Source organism: Poecile atricapillus, chromosome 3 (assembly GCF_030490865.1).
Source record: "Poecile atricapillus isolate bPoeAtr1 chromosome 3, bPoeAtr1.hap1, whole genome shotgun sequence".
NCBI lineage: Eukaryota > Metazoa > Chordata > Aves > Passeriformes > Paridae > Poecile > Poecile atricapillus.
Genome location: NC_081251.1, coordinates 100,682,190 through 100,694,540, shown reverse-complemented (window position 1 = coordinate 100,694,540; position 12,351 = coordinate 100,682,190). Strand labels below are relative to the sequence as shown.

The following is a 12,351-nucleotide window of genomic DNA, read 5'->3' as shown; positions in this document are numbered from 1 at the left end:
AATACAGAGCTGCCCTGCCTTCAGCCACAGAGATTTTTCACCTCCTTTCTCTTTGCCCAGCTTAACAGTCAGGAATCAAAAACAGCATTTGAGCTATTAAAAGGCAACATCTAAATGTTTCCAGACTGCCTGAAACTGGGCCAGGGTCACTGTTTCTAAGGCACACTTGTCAGCCACATTCGGTACTTGAGTTTTGCTTGTGGCAGAGAAATTAGACAAGCCAGGTTCTATTTTTATAACATCTGTATAGGTAAGTGCTGCAAAGACCCACTGGAAGGTCACATCCACACCTGGCCTAGCTCAGGAAGGTCTGTGAGGGTCAGAGGCTCTCCTGAAAACTCAGTTCCAGGGCTGAGCTGTCTCATAAATGACTCACCCTGCTGAAGGCAGTCCAGCCCACAGCACGGACTCCTTGTGTTTGCTCTCCATAACTCAGGAGTTGCCTCAGTTGGTTCTGGGCTATTTTTGCCAGGGGCCAAAGCCTGGAAAGCAATCTCATTATTAAGATATGGGCCAGTGAGGTAAGAGCTGCAATCACATCTACTCTAAAGCTTGCTGAAGGCACTGCACAGCTGATGCTCGCAGGTCATTTGGTGAATGCTGGGACTCAAAGCTTGCTTACCTGGAGTAAACCACACCCAAATATTCATGTGGTAATGTCAATGTGTGTGTGTGGTAATAGCTGCTTTTGCATGAACTCAGATACCATTTTTCCACTGAACTTATCTTCAAGGCTGCTCTCATGCCTACAGGGAGCCCTGCCTGTCTATGGGGTGGCTGAGTGAAAGGATCGAGGCCTTTCTTTGCTCTTGGCCTCTCCAGGTCCCACTCTGAGCAGAATGGGACGTGGTCCATCTGGCATCCAGCCAGCAGAACATAAGAAACTAATGAACAGCTGTCAAGAATTAGGGAAATCAAGCTCCCAATCCTCCTTTCAGCAAAGAGAAATGTTCCCACAATCAGGGTTCGAGGACATATCTGACAATTATGGCTCCCTTGTGTGGCTCTTTGTACCAAAGCTGAGACCCTCAGTGGCTGCAGATGAGCTCCTGCCCTGCTCTGCAGTGCAGGACTGATCCCCCTCAACAGGTGCTTTACACTCCTCTGTGCCTTCCCCACCCTCCAAGCATATACTAAAAGCAAATTGCCACATCAGTTATCTTGACATTAAATAGTTAATTCCTGGCAGGCTGTGAGTCAGGGGCCTTTAAGGAGTGTGCATCATCTTACTCATTGTAGTCTTGACTCTTTATGAAAATTCGTAAGAGAAATTTGAATTCCTGCTCCGCTGTTGCAGCAGGAACAATGGCGTAGGTTCCCGGGCTCAAGATAAAGTAGCCGGTCACATCTCGGGTCCGGATAAAGATTTGCTTCAGAACTCTGGAGTTCTCCTGAAAGAAAAATACAGCTGTCTGTCTTCCTGCTAGGAACCAGAGTAAATCAGAAAGCACACTCCCAGCAGCCTTCCATTCCCACACCCCTCTGAATGCACACTGCATCTATCACGCCTCAACCTCCCCAGTGGCCCAAAAAGCCCATCCAGGGGACAGACTTTTTTCAAGGACGTATCAAAGTTGCTCAAAGGTGGAGGAACTGAAAGAAGCAGAAGCCAAAATGAGTGTAAGGAGATTTGAAGAGAACTTCAATTAACATTAAGCAGAGTTCACAAAGGAATCAAGGATGAATACTATTACTAAAAATTTCCCTGAGATCTTCTGTGCTCAAAGAGGTCAGAGAGTCCTCTAAGCACGTCACCCAAATGACAATGCTTCAAGAACCCAAATCCAAACCAGCAAGTGTCACAAGAAAACAAAGTCTTCTGATCTTTCATCCTATATTCCAGTATATTTTTTTGCTGAGATGAAACAAATATAATGCAACAGCTATTACTATGATGACATGTAAAGATAGCATAATAAAAAACCCTTCCTTAACATATTCCCCAAAATATATCAGCGTGTATAAATTCCATTTAGAATGGTTATACAGCGTGGCAGAGTTATTTATGAGCCATGCCTTTGGGAGACAATAACATAAAACTGCTATTTTGGAAGGAAAAAAAAAATAGGATGACTACTGTTACAGACGGCTGGGAGGTACACAGACTGCCAAGTATTATGGGTCAGATCTTGAGCAGATAGAAATGAGAAGTGCTGCAAAGAAATAAATGGTGTAATACTTTTCTTCCTCCACTTTTGAGCCTTATTCCACATTCCTTCTGGTAAAAAGCAGAAGCAGATTAATATCTCAACAGAATCAAAACCGGTGTGAGATAAGAATCAGCCTCTATACATTTCTCAGCTCTATCACACAACATTAAACTTCCCTCACAGCCATGTATTAGTGTTCCACGTCTATATTTAATCAAAGGCTTCCTAGAGCTATCAGATATGTCCATTCTGGTTTGCATCCTTGCCTGCACTGCGTTCTGCTCTCATCCTGCCAAGGGGTAATACTCCTTTTACTTCACAGCAACAATTTGATGTGTCTCAAAAGGTACCGAACAGCCAGGATGATGCTGCTAATGAATCATGGCAGAGAAAGAGGATCAGGGAGGAAGAGTGAAGCCACATGAATCTTGCCAACTGCACTATCCCTGTGCAAAGAAACCCCCTGTAAACTTTTACCCACAGATGCTCTGACTGCCCTCAGGCACTGAGGCTGAACACTGGGAAATAAAGGGAAGGAATGGCACGCACACCCACTCTGGTTTTAGCTCCTGGACTTGGCTTTTGCTTCTACCAGGACAGGACACCAGGCTGGCTGTGAGGAGCTGGTAGAGCAGCTCTCATATTAAAATACTTCGTGTGTGTCTATGAGGGAATGTTGTCTGTATAGTCCTCTGTGTGAATATGCACCTGTATAATATTGTTTCTATTAATAAAAGCTATGGTGTGACAGAGCAGCCTAACTGTTCCCTTGCCCTCACTGCCAAGGTGCTCCAGTAATCCTGGTGGCTCCAGTAATGCTCTGTTCTGGCCCTGCCCTTCAGCTCCTGTGTAGGAGATCACTCCTAAGGTCAGAAACCCAAGTGACCTGAGCCCAGAGGGAGCCTGAGGTGAGCTATGGGCTGACAGCCACAGAGGCCATCTCATCCAGGCTGGACAAACTCATTATTGAGGGTCATCCATCCTTGGTCCATCTCATACCAAGAGAGAGAAAACACACCTGACCATCAACTGGAGGGGAAGAAAAATTTTAAATATGAAGAAAGAATAGAGAAAATCTGTCTCCTAGTCTGCTTCCTGATTAAATAACCCCTTTTTTGAGGGAACCAAGACCTAAATCATCACCTCCCAGTGAAGGTCACTTCTCCTAAAATGAGTAACTAATCAAGGTGGACGTGTATCATGCATGTGCACACAGAGACCTCCATATCTGGTGACTTTTGGGGATGCTGGAAGAAGAAATTCCCTGTTTACCAGGAGCAGGAACTCTTTCTCAGTGGCACAGCTGGCCCAATGGACTCCTGCAGGCTTGATACCCGCACGGGGCAGAGGATATCTTCCCATAGGGATAGTGAGCTCCACTTGCTGGAGGGATGCCCTTTTAATGACATCTTTTATTTCTCAGACACACTTTTTTTATGAGCTACAAAGCCATGCTCTCCCTTTATGAGGAGCTGTTAAACTCACAGCATCAATTATTTAAAGTCTGGGACTAGAACAAACCTCTCCAGTAATGAAGAGAATGAGGAGAAATTAGGGTTATAGCAATCCCTGCTTCCTTTTTAGTCTTTGGGATTAAAACAATAGCCTCCCACAGTCATCAGCCAACAACAAAAATACTTTGGGAAGGGTTAGCATCCATCCACACTAGTAACTGTGCTTTCAGTGAGCCTGGCAATGCTCTGAGAACAGCTTGAAAAGGCACCTCTCTGGACAGCCACCAAGACAAAAGCCCAGAGAAATTGTAGTGCAGGTCCCAGGTATCTGAGTGGATTTCCTCTACACTGGTCTCAAGCAAAGGCTCTCATGTGTTTTGTAAATGTTTCTACAAAGCTTTTCAGATAGAAAACAGGAGGATGAGTAAGACAGGCCCACTTTGGGGGACGAGAGACCATCTGCTTCCCTACTGTAGCTGGAATGCTGCTCGAGGGCTGTGGCTAGTGCTGGCTGTCATGCCTTGTGCCCAGCCAGCATGGCATGTCACCAGTACTGCTGTACAGAGGATATTGCCCTGGCACATCTTCTAACCCAGGGACTCCCTGAGTTTCCCAGGGCTGTTCTGGGGTGCTACAGAAATAAATGTGCCACCTTTGTTCCTTAAGACATGAATAAAAGAAACTAAGCCTGCTAAACTCTATTTTTACTCAGAGTTTCTACAATGGAAGGCACCCAGAAATTCACACCACATACTGACTTTTAAAAAGACCAAAAGGCAATTCAGTCTTTCACTCCCACATACAGGTAAAATAAACCACACAGAGAACAACAGTGCCTACATGACATCTGATTGTGCTTACCGTGGTGATGAAGAAGCCAATCTTCAGGTTTTTTTCATCCTGCACATGCTCACCGTGTTTTTGCATGAGTGAAATCGCTACATTATAGGTTTTTGGGTTGTGATCTAGAACTCTGAAAAAATACTGAGGGTTTGTTGAAGCTGCACCTGCTGAGAAAGTGTTAATAGGTTAACAGCAGGCACAGAGATGTTCCAGCCTATTGTGTAAAATCTTGCTTGTGTGGACCCAGAGGAACAGGCAGTCACTGCTCCAAGATCCTTTCAATACAACAGAGCACTCGAGTCTCCACACTAGCACCAGAAGCTGAGGCATCTGGAGGTAAACTAATTGCACATTTGTCATTTTAGAAATCTCTGGCAAAGTCACAGAAGTCGTGTGGATTTCTCAGACCCCCCATCTGCTTCACCTGCATGGCACACTTTCCCAGCAGCAGAAAAGCAGTGGCTCACAGTCAGGCACCTGACCCAGAGGCTGAGCTGAAAAGGACTGTGGCTTTGAGATTAAACACACAGAAAAGGACAAAATGGTGCAAAGCTATCCTCTCCTCCCCCACTGCTGATGTTTGTGATGGACAGACAGAATGTCAAGCACCAGAGGGAAACAGCTGCTTTTTGGCCAAGGCATTAACAGGAAGCATTCCTGATTTAAAAAAAAAGAAAAAACAAACAATGAAGTACCCAAACTGGGAAAAAAGTATTGAGATGGCAGTAAAGTAGAATTTAAGCCAGATCCCTGTGCTGGGTGGCCCTGAAAGTTGCAAATTAGAACGATTGTACTTGGACAGGGACTTTACTAGAGGGCTGTTGGAAAACACAGCTCCAAAGAAAATGGCTCTGCCTGCACACTCTCAGTTCAGCCCCTGCATCTCCCTGCCCAGTCCCAGTGACTGTGGTGTGCAGCAGCACAGACATGGCTTTGTTACCACACCTTGAGACCTGGTGATCAGGTTAGGAGCAGGGGCCTGAAATCTGTAAGCCAAAACCTGTTTGCTGCTAGGTCAAGGCTCTTGAAGTCAAGCCTCTTCACTGATCAGGTATTACCATCCTAGATTAAAAACACAAAGCCCAAATACTGATGCAGCTCTAAAAAAAAAAAAAAAAAAAGTGAGATGAGATAAGATAAAAATATACTACTACTGATTGGAGCTTACAGTGCCAGAAGAGTTCTTGCACAGGTAGTAAAAACACCAGCCTTATCAGCCCAAAGACCTTTTTACCCTAAAAAATAGAGCTTTGTAGCACATTTTTTTCATTCCATATCCATTTAATTTCAGAGTACTTTTTTGCTCTGTAAAATCAACACCATATTTGAAAGACCAGACTTTCTGATGAGGTCCCCAGCAACACCTACTGCAACTGGCTGAAAGAAGATTTACAAGCTCATTTTGACATAAAGAGTCCAGGGTTCCTAAATCACAAGTCTCCCGTTTTAACTCAGCAGACAGTGCTGTTTCTTTGTTTCTGCCTGTTTAGCTGATAAGTGCTGTAATGGGGAAAGGCAGGCATTAACAACTGGCAATCAATACTTCTGCAATTCGGTGCTCAGAGTGAATGTTTCACTGTAAGCATCAGTGAGAGGAGGAGATGACCGGGTACTGAGCATCCATTACCCTGGGAATAGCGGTTCCTCCTCGTGGGAAGGCCTGGGCTCCACAGGCTGGTGTAGCTGTTCAGAGACCACGTTGTGTAGTGCTCATCTCCAAAGTCCAGAAATGTTGGGGTGTTGTTACATATATACAGCCATGAAAACTGCTCCTGGAAGTTCTCACAGGACATCCTGCAGAGAAGGAGGAAAATCTCATCATTCAGTTGAAGACAGAAGAAAATTGCCAGGAGATGAGGGAGGTGATCCTGGCCATCTGCTCAGCCCTGGAGAGGCACATCTGGAGTGTCCAGCTCTGGGCTCCTGAGTACAAGAGAGACACAGAGCTCCTGGAGCAGGTCTAGTGGAGGGCTATGAAGATGATCAAGGGACTGGAGCATCTCCCTTCTGAGAAAAGGCTGAGGGAGCTGGGGTTGTTCAACCCTGAGAGGGAACCTCATCAATGTCAGCATCTGAAGGGAAGGTGTCAGAGGCTGGATCAAGCTCTGCTTGGTGATGCCAATCAATAGAATCAGAGGCAATGGGCAGAAACTGATGCCCAGGAAGTTCCACCTGAATACGAGGAAGAATTTCTTTACTGTGCAACTGACCACACGCTGGAACATGTTTCCCAGAGAGGTTGAGAAGTGTCCCTCATAGGAGTATTCCACAATCATCACAACCCTGTGCCTGACCTGTGATTCTGTGCAGACACCAGTTAGGTATCCACATTCACCCCATGCCTTTAAAAAGGGATTACTGAGAGCACTGCAGGCACCTGCAGCTCTGCTGGCTGCTATACCTTGCAGAAGAGCTCAGCTCTCAATGCATTTTGGGCTGCCCTAACCGCCCCTAATGCCCAGGGCAAACCACAGGATATGTTTGGGGTATCTTGCTGGAGCCCTGTCCTGCCACCTCCAGCTTCTGTACCTCCAGTGTTCTGTCCCACGCTCATGCTTCACTCAAGCCTCAAGTGTGTATTTCAGACCCACCTGCTGTCGCCATGCTTTCCTCAGAGCCCCACAGGGCACGTGTGCACTTTCTGAATAATCAGTTTTTCTAAGGGACAGCCCACGCATGGCTAAGCTGTATCTGAGAGCAATCAGAGGCAGTGAAAAACCACAAGCACCTGCAGAGAAGTCAAGTGCACAAGCTCAGTGACCTGCTTAGCCAGCTGTCCCCTTCAGCATCTGTCAGTCCAAGGTTCAAACCACACACTTTATGAAAGGCAGTGTGACAAAATGACCAGGCATCAGAGGGCTGGATTTTTACTTCTCTCATTTTTCTATTTTTTTTTCATCAGCTTGTCACTTAATCTTGGCCAACTCTATTTTTTCAGGTCTTGTTTCCTCTGAAACCACAGGGGCGGGACAATCTCCAATGAGCTGTTTGCACACAGCTAACACAGGGTGCCTTGAGCCACCACCAAGAACAGAGATCTGCCAAAATTACTTTTTGCATAATAAAGGCAAACAGAAAACCCAGTAGGCAAAGGAACAATAGGGAAATACCAGAATTCTCCATCATCCTTATTTCTGAGTAGGGCTTCTCTGTATTTAGGCTCAACACGGTCCCATTGAGGAGAGCTGCAAAAAAGAACAAATCAACAAGATGTGAGGTACAATTTTTCATTTTCAGCCTATTCCTCCAACCAACCTGTCAGGTCATGAGGGATCAGGAGGGACAAACAAACTGCTCATTGGAAACAGGACTCTGTGTGATACCTTCATAGGCAAGGTCAGCAAATAAAACTCTGTGACTGTGCTATGCCTGAGCTGCCCACCCTGGGGTGGGGAACCCTCCTCGCTGTCCTGGTCACCTGTCCCCATGCTGGAGAGGTTAGTGAGGCACCAAGCACAGGGCTCTGAAGCACTGATATTACACTGACCTGTAGAGAGCACATTACCCAGTCAAACTTGTTGTTTCCAAGCAAAGTGTTTATAATTAAGTGATAATTGTACTTTCTGCAGAGTTTAAGATAAATAAGCAGCACGTGAATCAATAATTTATTGATCTGTGCAGGTTACCTGGGAATGTGCTACTGACATTTCAATTACACTTAGGACTGTAGTTCACCTTTGCAAAAGGATGGGAGGATGCTGCCAGAGCAGAGAGCAGCTATTCCAGCCTTTGACACGTCTGCACAACCCACCAACCCTTCTAGACACAACACTCCAGCCTGACTTTTCTCAGCAGAGTGCTTTGTGTGTGGTCCTAGCAACAGGGAGGGCTGGGATGCTATTAAATAATCTAAGAGTGTCGCAAGAACATCTCTCTAATCATGGAAACACTGATGCAATTCCAAAAAGGAAAACTACAATCTATTTATTTACAAAACACTCTTGCAGTCTATGTCATTCATTTCTTTAGGAAAAATATGTTAGATTATCCACACAGGCAGCAAAGTGGTCCTTGCATCCCCCCAAAGCTGCATGAAGGATCCAAAAGATTAGTTCAAGCCATTCCCTGGCACTTTGCCTTTGGGATAACCAAGGAGCCTTTCTGTCCGTCTGTGTTCAATTCTGCCCTGCTCCATGGACCCATCTAACCATCCTCTTCCCAGAGTCAGACTCATGGGAGCAGGAGAAACAGGAGAAAGGTGGATGTGTGATTGCTGCAGCAGAATTCCACAGAAGCAGCCAGCCAGCATCTGAGGACATGGTCAGAGCTTACTCCAGGAAATAAGAACTCTTTCATCCATGACTCCTGTAGCATTTTGCACTGGGTAAAATGCATACACAGACAAGAAGGAACACCTGAGCCTAGCAAAGCTGCATTAGTGTTCCCTGGGTTGTATTTCTGCAAGCAGCTGCTATGCAGATGGAAATAATGCTGATTTGGAAATATCTGTTTTGTGAAAATGGGTGTGGGGCAGAGGTTCTTATAAAAGATTGATTTCCTATGACATTAAATCTTTAAGACCCTACTCATCACTCCAGGGCCCCTTCCACTCCCCATGGCCCCATGGATTCCAGATCCTGATGATATGCTTCCAGCCATTCTTGTAGGGGATCTGTAAAGAGGAAAGAAAAACAAACCCAGTCAGAGTTTTTCACAATTGTGATATTCAGTGAAGAGAAGGGTAAGAAAATGGAACTTCCTCTACACTTAGAGACTAGATTTAACATCTGATCTCATTTTCCCAGCAGCGAAAAATCAGTGCCTTCTGCTACATTGCAAAGGAATGATGTGTGAGAGAAAACTGTGCCCATTTTGCTTTCCTGAGGATAGTGAATAGCTGACACAGGGAGAAGCAGTAGCATTCCTGTCACACTGCATGAATTCAACAGCCTTGGGAAATTCCAGTGCCTAATTCTGCACATCTGATGCTGTGAGTCAGCAAAGGCAGAGACTTTGAGGAACGAGGTCACCAGACTACCTGGAGTGAAAGCCAACAGTCAGCACAGAGAGCTGACAATAAACAGAATCTGTGGGTCTGTGGCTACAATACTGTGGTTTGCAACAGCTGGGGTGTCTGGTGCTTTCCTCCTTTTGCTGCCACTGATTTAAGTCAGAAGCAACTAACTCTTGCCAATGAAGCCAAAATGGTGGAAGTGGAAAGGAGAAGCAGACCTTTGTTTTTGGGCTCTCCTTATGCACACAGGCAGTGTTGGAAACAATACTATGGCAGTCTCTTCCCAGGCAAAGGCCCAGCTTCTAATAATTTCCCCTTAGCACAATGCCTCGGATGTCTTGGCACTTCTTTAAGTGGGACAAAGACTGTTCCTCCTCTCTGCACACACCAGGAGCAGCAGGAGGCTGGAACAGCCTGCCTTCTCCTCCAACAGAATTAGGGACCCTTCTGCCCCTGCCCTGCAAAGAGACAGCTGGGGCCTTTTCTGGAGCTTGGCAACCCCCATCTTTCCATTTAGTAGCCCCTTGGCTATAAGAATGTGTTCTCCAAGTAGCAGCACACTGGCTGTGATGATAGCACCAAGCATGCCATGGCATGAGGGGATATGAACCAAAGCCAAGCTCATAGAGAAAACCAACAGAGAGAGAGAGGGATAAGGGAGAAAATACCTTAGGGAAAGCAACATCCCCTTTCCAAAGTACTTTAGGTTCCAAGATTCAAATGTTTCATAGCTATCTTGCTTGACAGCATAGCTATTGTTTGGTTTCCCTCTTCAGTGCTAACTCTCCCTGTGTGCACTACAGCTTACTGGGCTAAGCCATGTTCTGACTTCTGGCTGTAAAAAATCCTTAATTTCTTTTGATCCATGTGATAAATTGGTTCTCAGATCATCAGTATTAATATTCAGCCAGGAGCAGTTCTGCATGAGTACAGCAGCTTTAAAAGATGGAGAAACGCTGTTCTTGAACCAGCGATTTACTTTTCACACAGTGATTTTTGGCAGCTTGTGATTGAGCTGAACAAATGTAGATTTGCATCACGTGACAAATGCCACTATTTCAGGCAGTGCTTCTCCTTACATTTGAAACACAAAAGCACATTTTTTAAGAGTCAGCATGGAATGAAAATCTCCAGAAACGTTGTATTTTCTGCTGAAGTGTCCCAAAACAAACGTAAATTAAAGTTGCATTTTCCATTAGAAAACAATATGGATTCGGATATCCTCCCTCCTTTCTTTGTGCCAGAGTCCTTACATCTCTTGGAATTTGAACTATGTGCTTTTCAACAATGCCCCCTAAGTGTGAAGCTAATTCAAATCACTCTGACTGGAACAGCAGCACAACTTCCCTGTTGTGGATGGTCAGTCCAAGATGTCCAGGCAGGAACAAGTCTCTGATCTTACCTTCACAGCTCCTGTGACAGTGTAGGCATGACCCTGTACAATCCCATTCCTCAGCTCTATGTTTCTCCTTGACTGCAGAAGGGAGAAAGCACAGCTTTTAGCTCTCTGCCACACTGTAAGGACATAGTCAGCAGCTCCCAGCACTGTCACTCACCACGGCACTAAACAAAGCCTCACAGCAGCACTGCTGTGAGATACTGAGATACTCCACAGGAATGTGACTGTTCCCACTGCAGCCATCAGCAAAGCAGGAAATTTAACAAATCTACACATCTTTGCAAATTCTTCTATGGTCCAGAGCTGCTGCAACTGCAGAATGACCTGGTCTGGGTGGCTTGCTGTCAGACTGGGGGACTGCCAAATTTTCCTGCCACTCTCAGCCTATTCCCTGAGCCAAGGGAATAGTCCTTGGCTTGTTTGCAGCAGTGAAGCTTCCTGTCCTGAGGAAGTAGGCACCACAGGAGCAGTGTCACACACTTTGCAGTCACATGTCACATGCTGTAAGGGAAGCCTTGGAGACATTTTATCAAAGGTACTCGCTATCACAAAGCCTTTTGCAATTTCCCTTCATTAATACCAGTAAACCTGCAAGCCACAATGAAATCATTACATCAGAAGAGAGGTGTGTTTTGGCCTTGCCAGTGTTGATCACAAAGTTATGAGGCTGAAATCAGGCCTGCTGCAAGAGGACACCATTCTATTGCAGTGGAATTAGCCAGGAGAGATGCCACAGCCCCCTCTCCATCAGACCAGTACATCTACATCTGACCAAATGCCTTTACATTCCTTACCGGAAAACCTTCGTTACTTTCTGCTGCCAAGATCCCTTCAGGCACCCATAAACCCATAAACCCATAAATTTTACAGAGTGGTTATGGACTTCCTTTTCCCCTCCAAAGAGCCACCTTTGTGCCAACACAGTAAATGAGACAGGCATGTGACCAGCCCTGTGACTCACCTGGCCTGAGGTGCTGCACCCCATGAGGCACCGAGATTTGTCAGCTGCTTTCAGGATCTCCTCCAGATCAGGAGGCGGATCCTTCAATGAAAACTGCACTTGGACTCCACCTGTGAGGTCTACTAAAGCATCTGAAAGGTAGCCTCCATTCAGGTTCTGGTAGGAGCCCCGCAGCCTATGGAAAAATTTTAAAATATCAAAAAAAAAACAAAAAGAAAAAAGGAAAAAAAAAAAAAGAGAGAGTTAATTAGTCCTTACACTGTTTTCATAAACAATGCACAGTGCTTGCTTTAAAAATGAGCGTGTGCATTGAGGTGGTGAGCCCAGGGGAGCCCGGGGTGTGCAGACATTGTGGCCAGGTAATGAAAGGAAACGTGATCGAAATACTTGGCCAGGCACAGCACAGGTCTTGTGGAAGGAATGAGACAAAGGGAAAGCTTTTTCTATGTATTCATCCCCATCTGAGGCAGCTGTCCAGAGCCATTTACAGACAGTGGAAAATAATAAGGTGCATCTCATGCCAGCACAAGCATTTTAGGAAGATGAGCTGCATCTCATCTTGAAGCATCCAGGTTTGGTTTTTTTCTGAG

The 12,351-nt window shown here is 45.6% G+C and overlaps 1 protein-coding gene across 4 annotated transcripts in view; it reads right to left on the bottom strand.

Annotated features, from left to right (window-relative positions):
- Window positions 1–12,351, bottom strand: part of LOC131577483 (calpain-13-like) — a 48,618-nt gene that overhangs the window by 15,194 nt on the left and 21,073 nt on the right. For 3 of the 4 annotated variants that reach the window (XM_058835379.1, XM_058835383.1, XM_058835380.1), the window contains 7 exons: window positions 11,762–11,936; window positions 10,804–10,875; window positions 8,974–9,059; window positions 7,558–7,632; window positions 6,075–6,241; window positions 4,466–4,614; window positions 1,231–1,391 (listed from right to left, as the gene is read on the bottom strand). In XM_058835379.1, the coding sequence (XP_058691362.1) occupies window positions 1,231–1,391; window positions 4,466–4,614; window positions 6,075–6,241; window positions 7,558–7,632; window positions 8,974–9,059; window positions 10,804–10,875; window positions 11,762–11,936 (885 nt within the window). The remainder of the gene's footprint in view (window positions 1–1,230; window positions 1,392–4,465; window positions 4,615–6,074; window positions 6,242–7,557; window positions 7,633–8,973; window positions 9,060–10,803; window positions 10,876–11,761; window positions 11,937–12,351) is intronic. The other variant, XM_058835381.1, reaches the window with a different exon arrangement.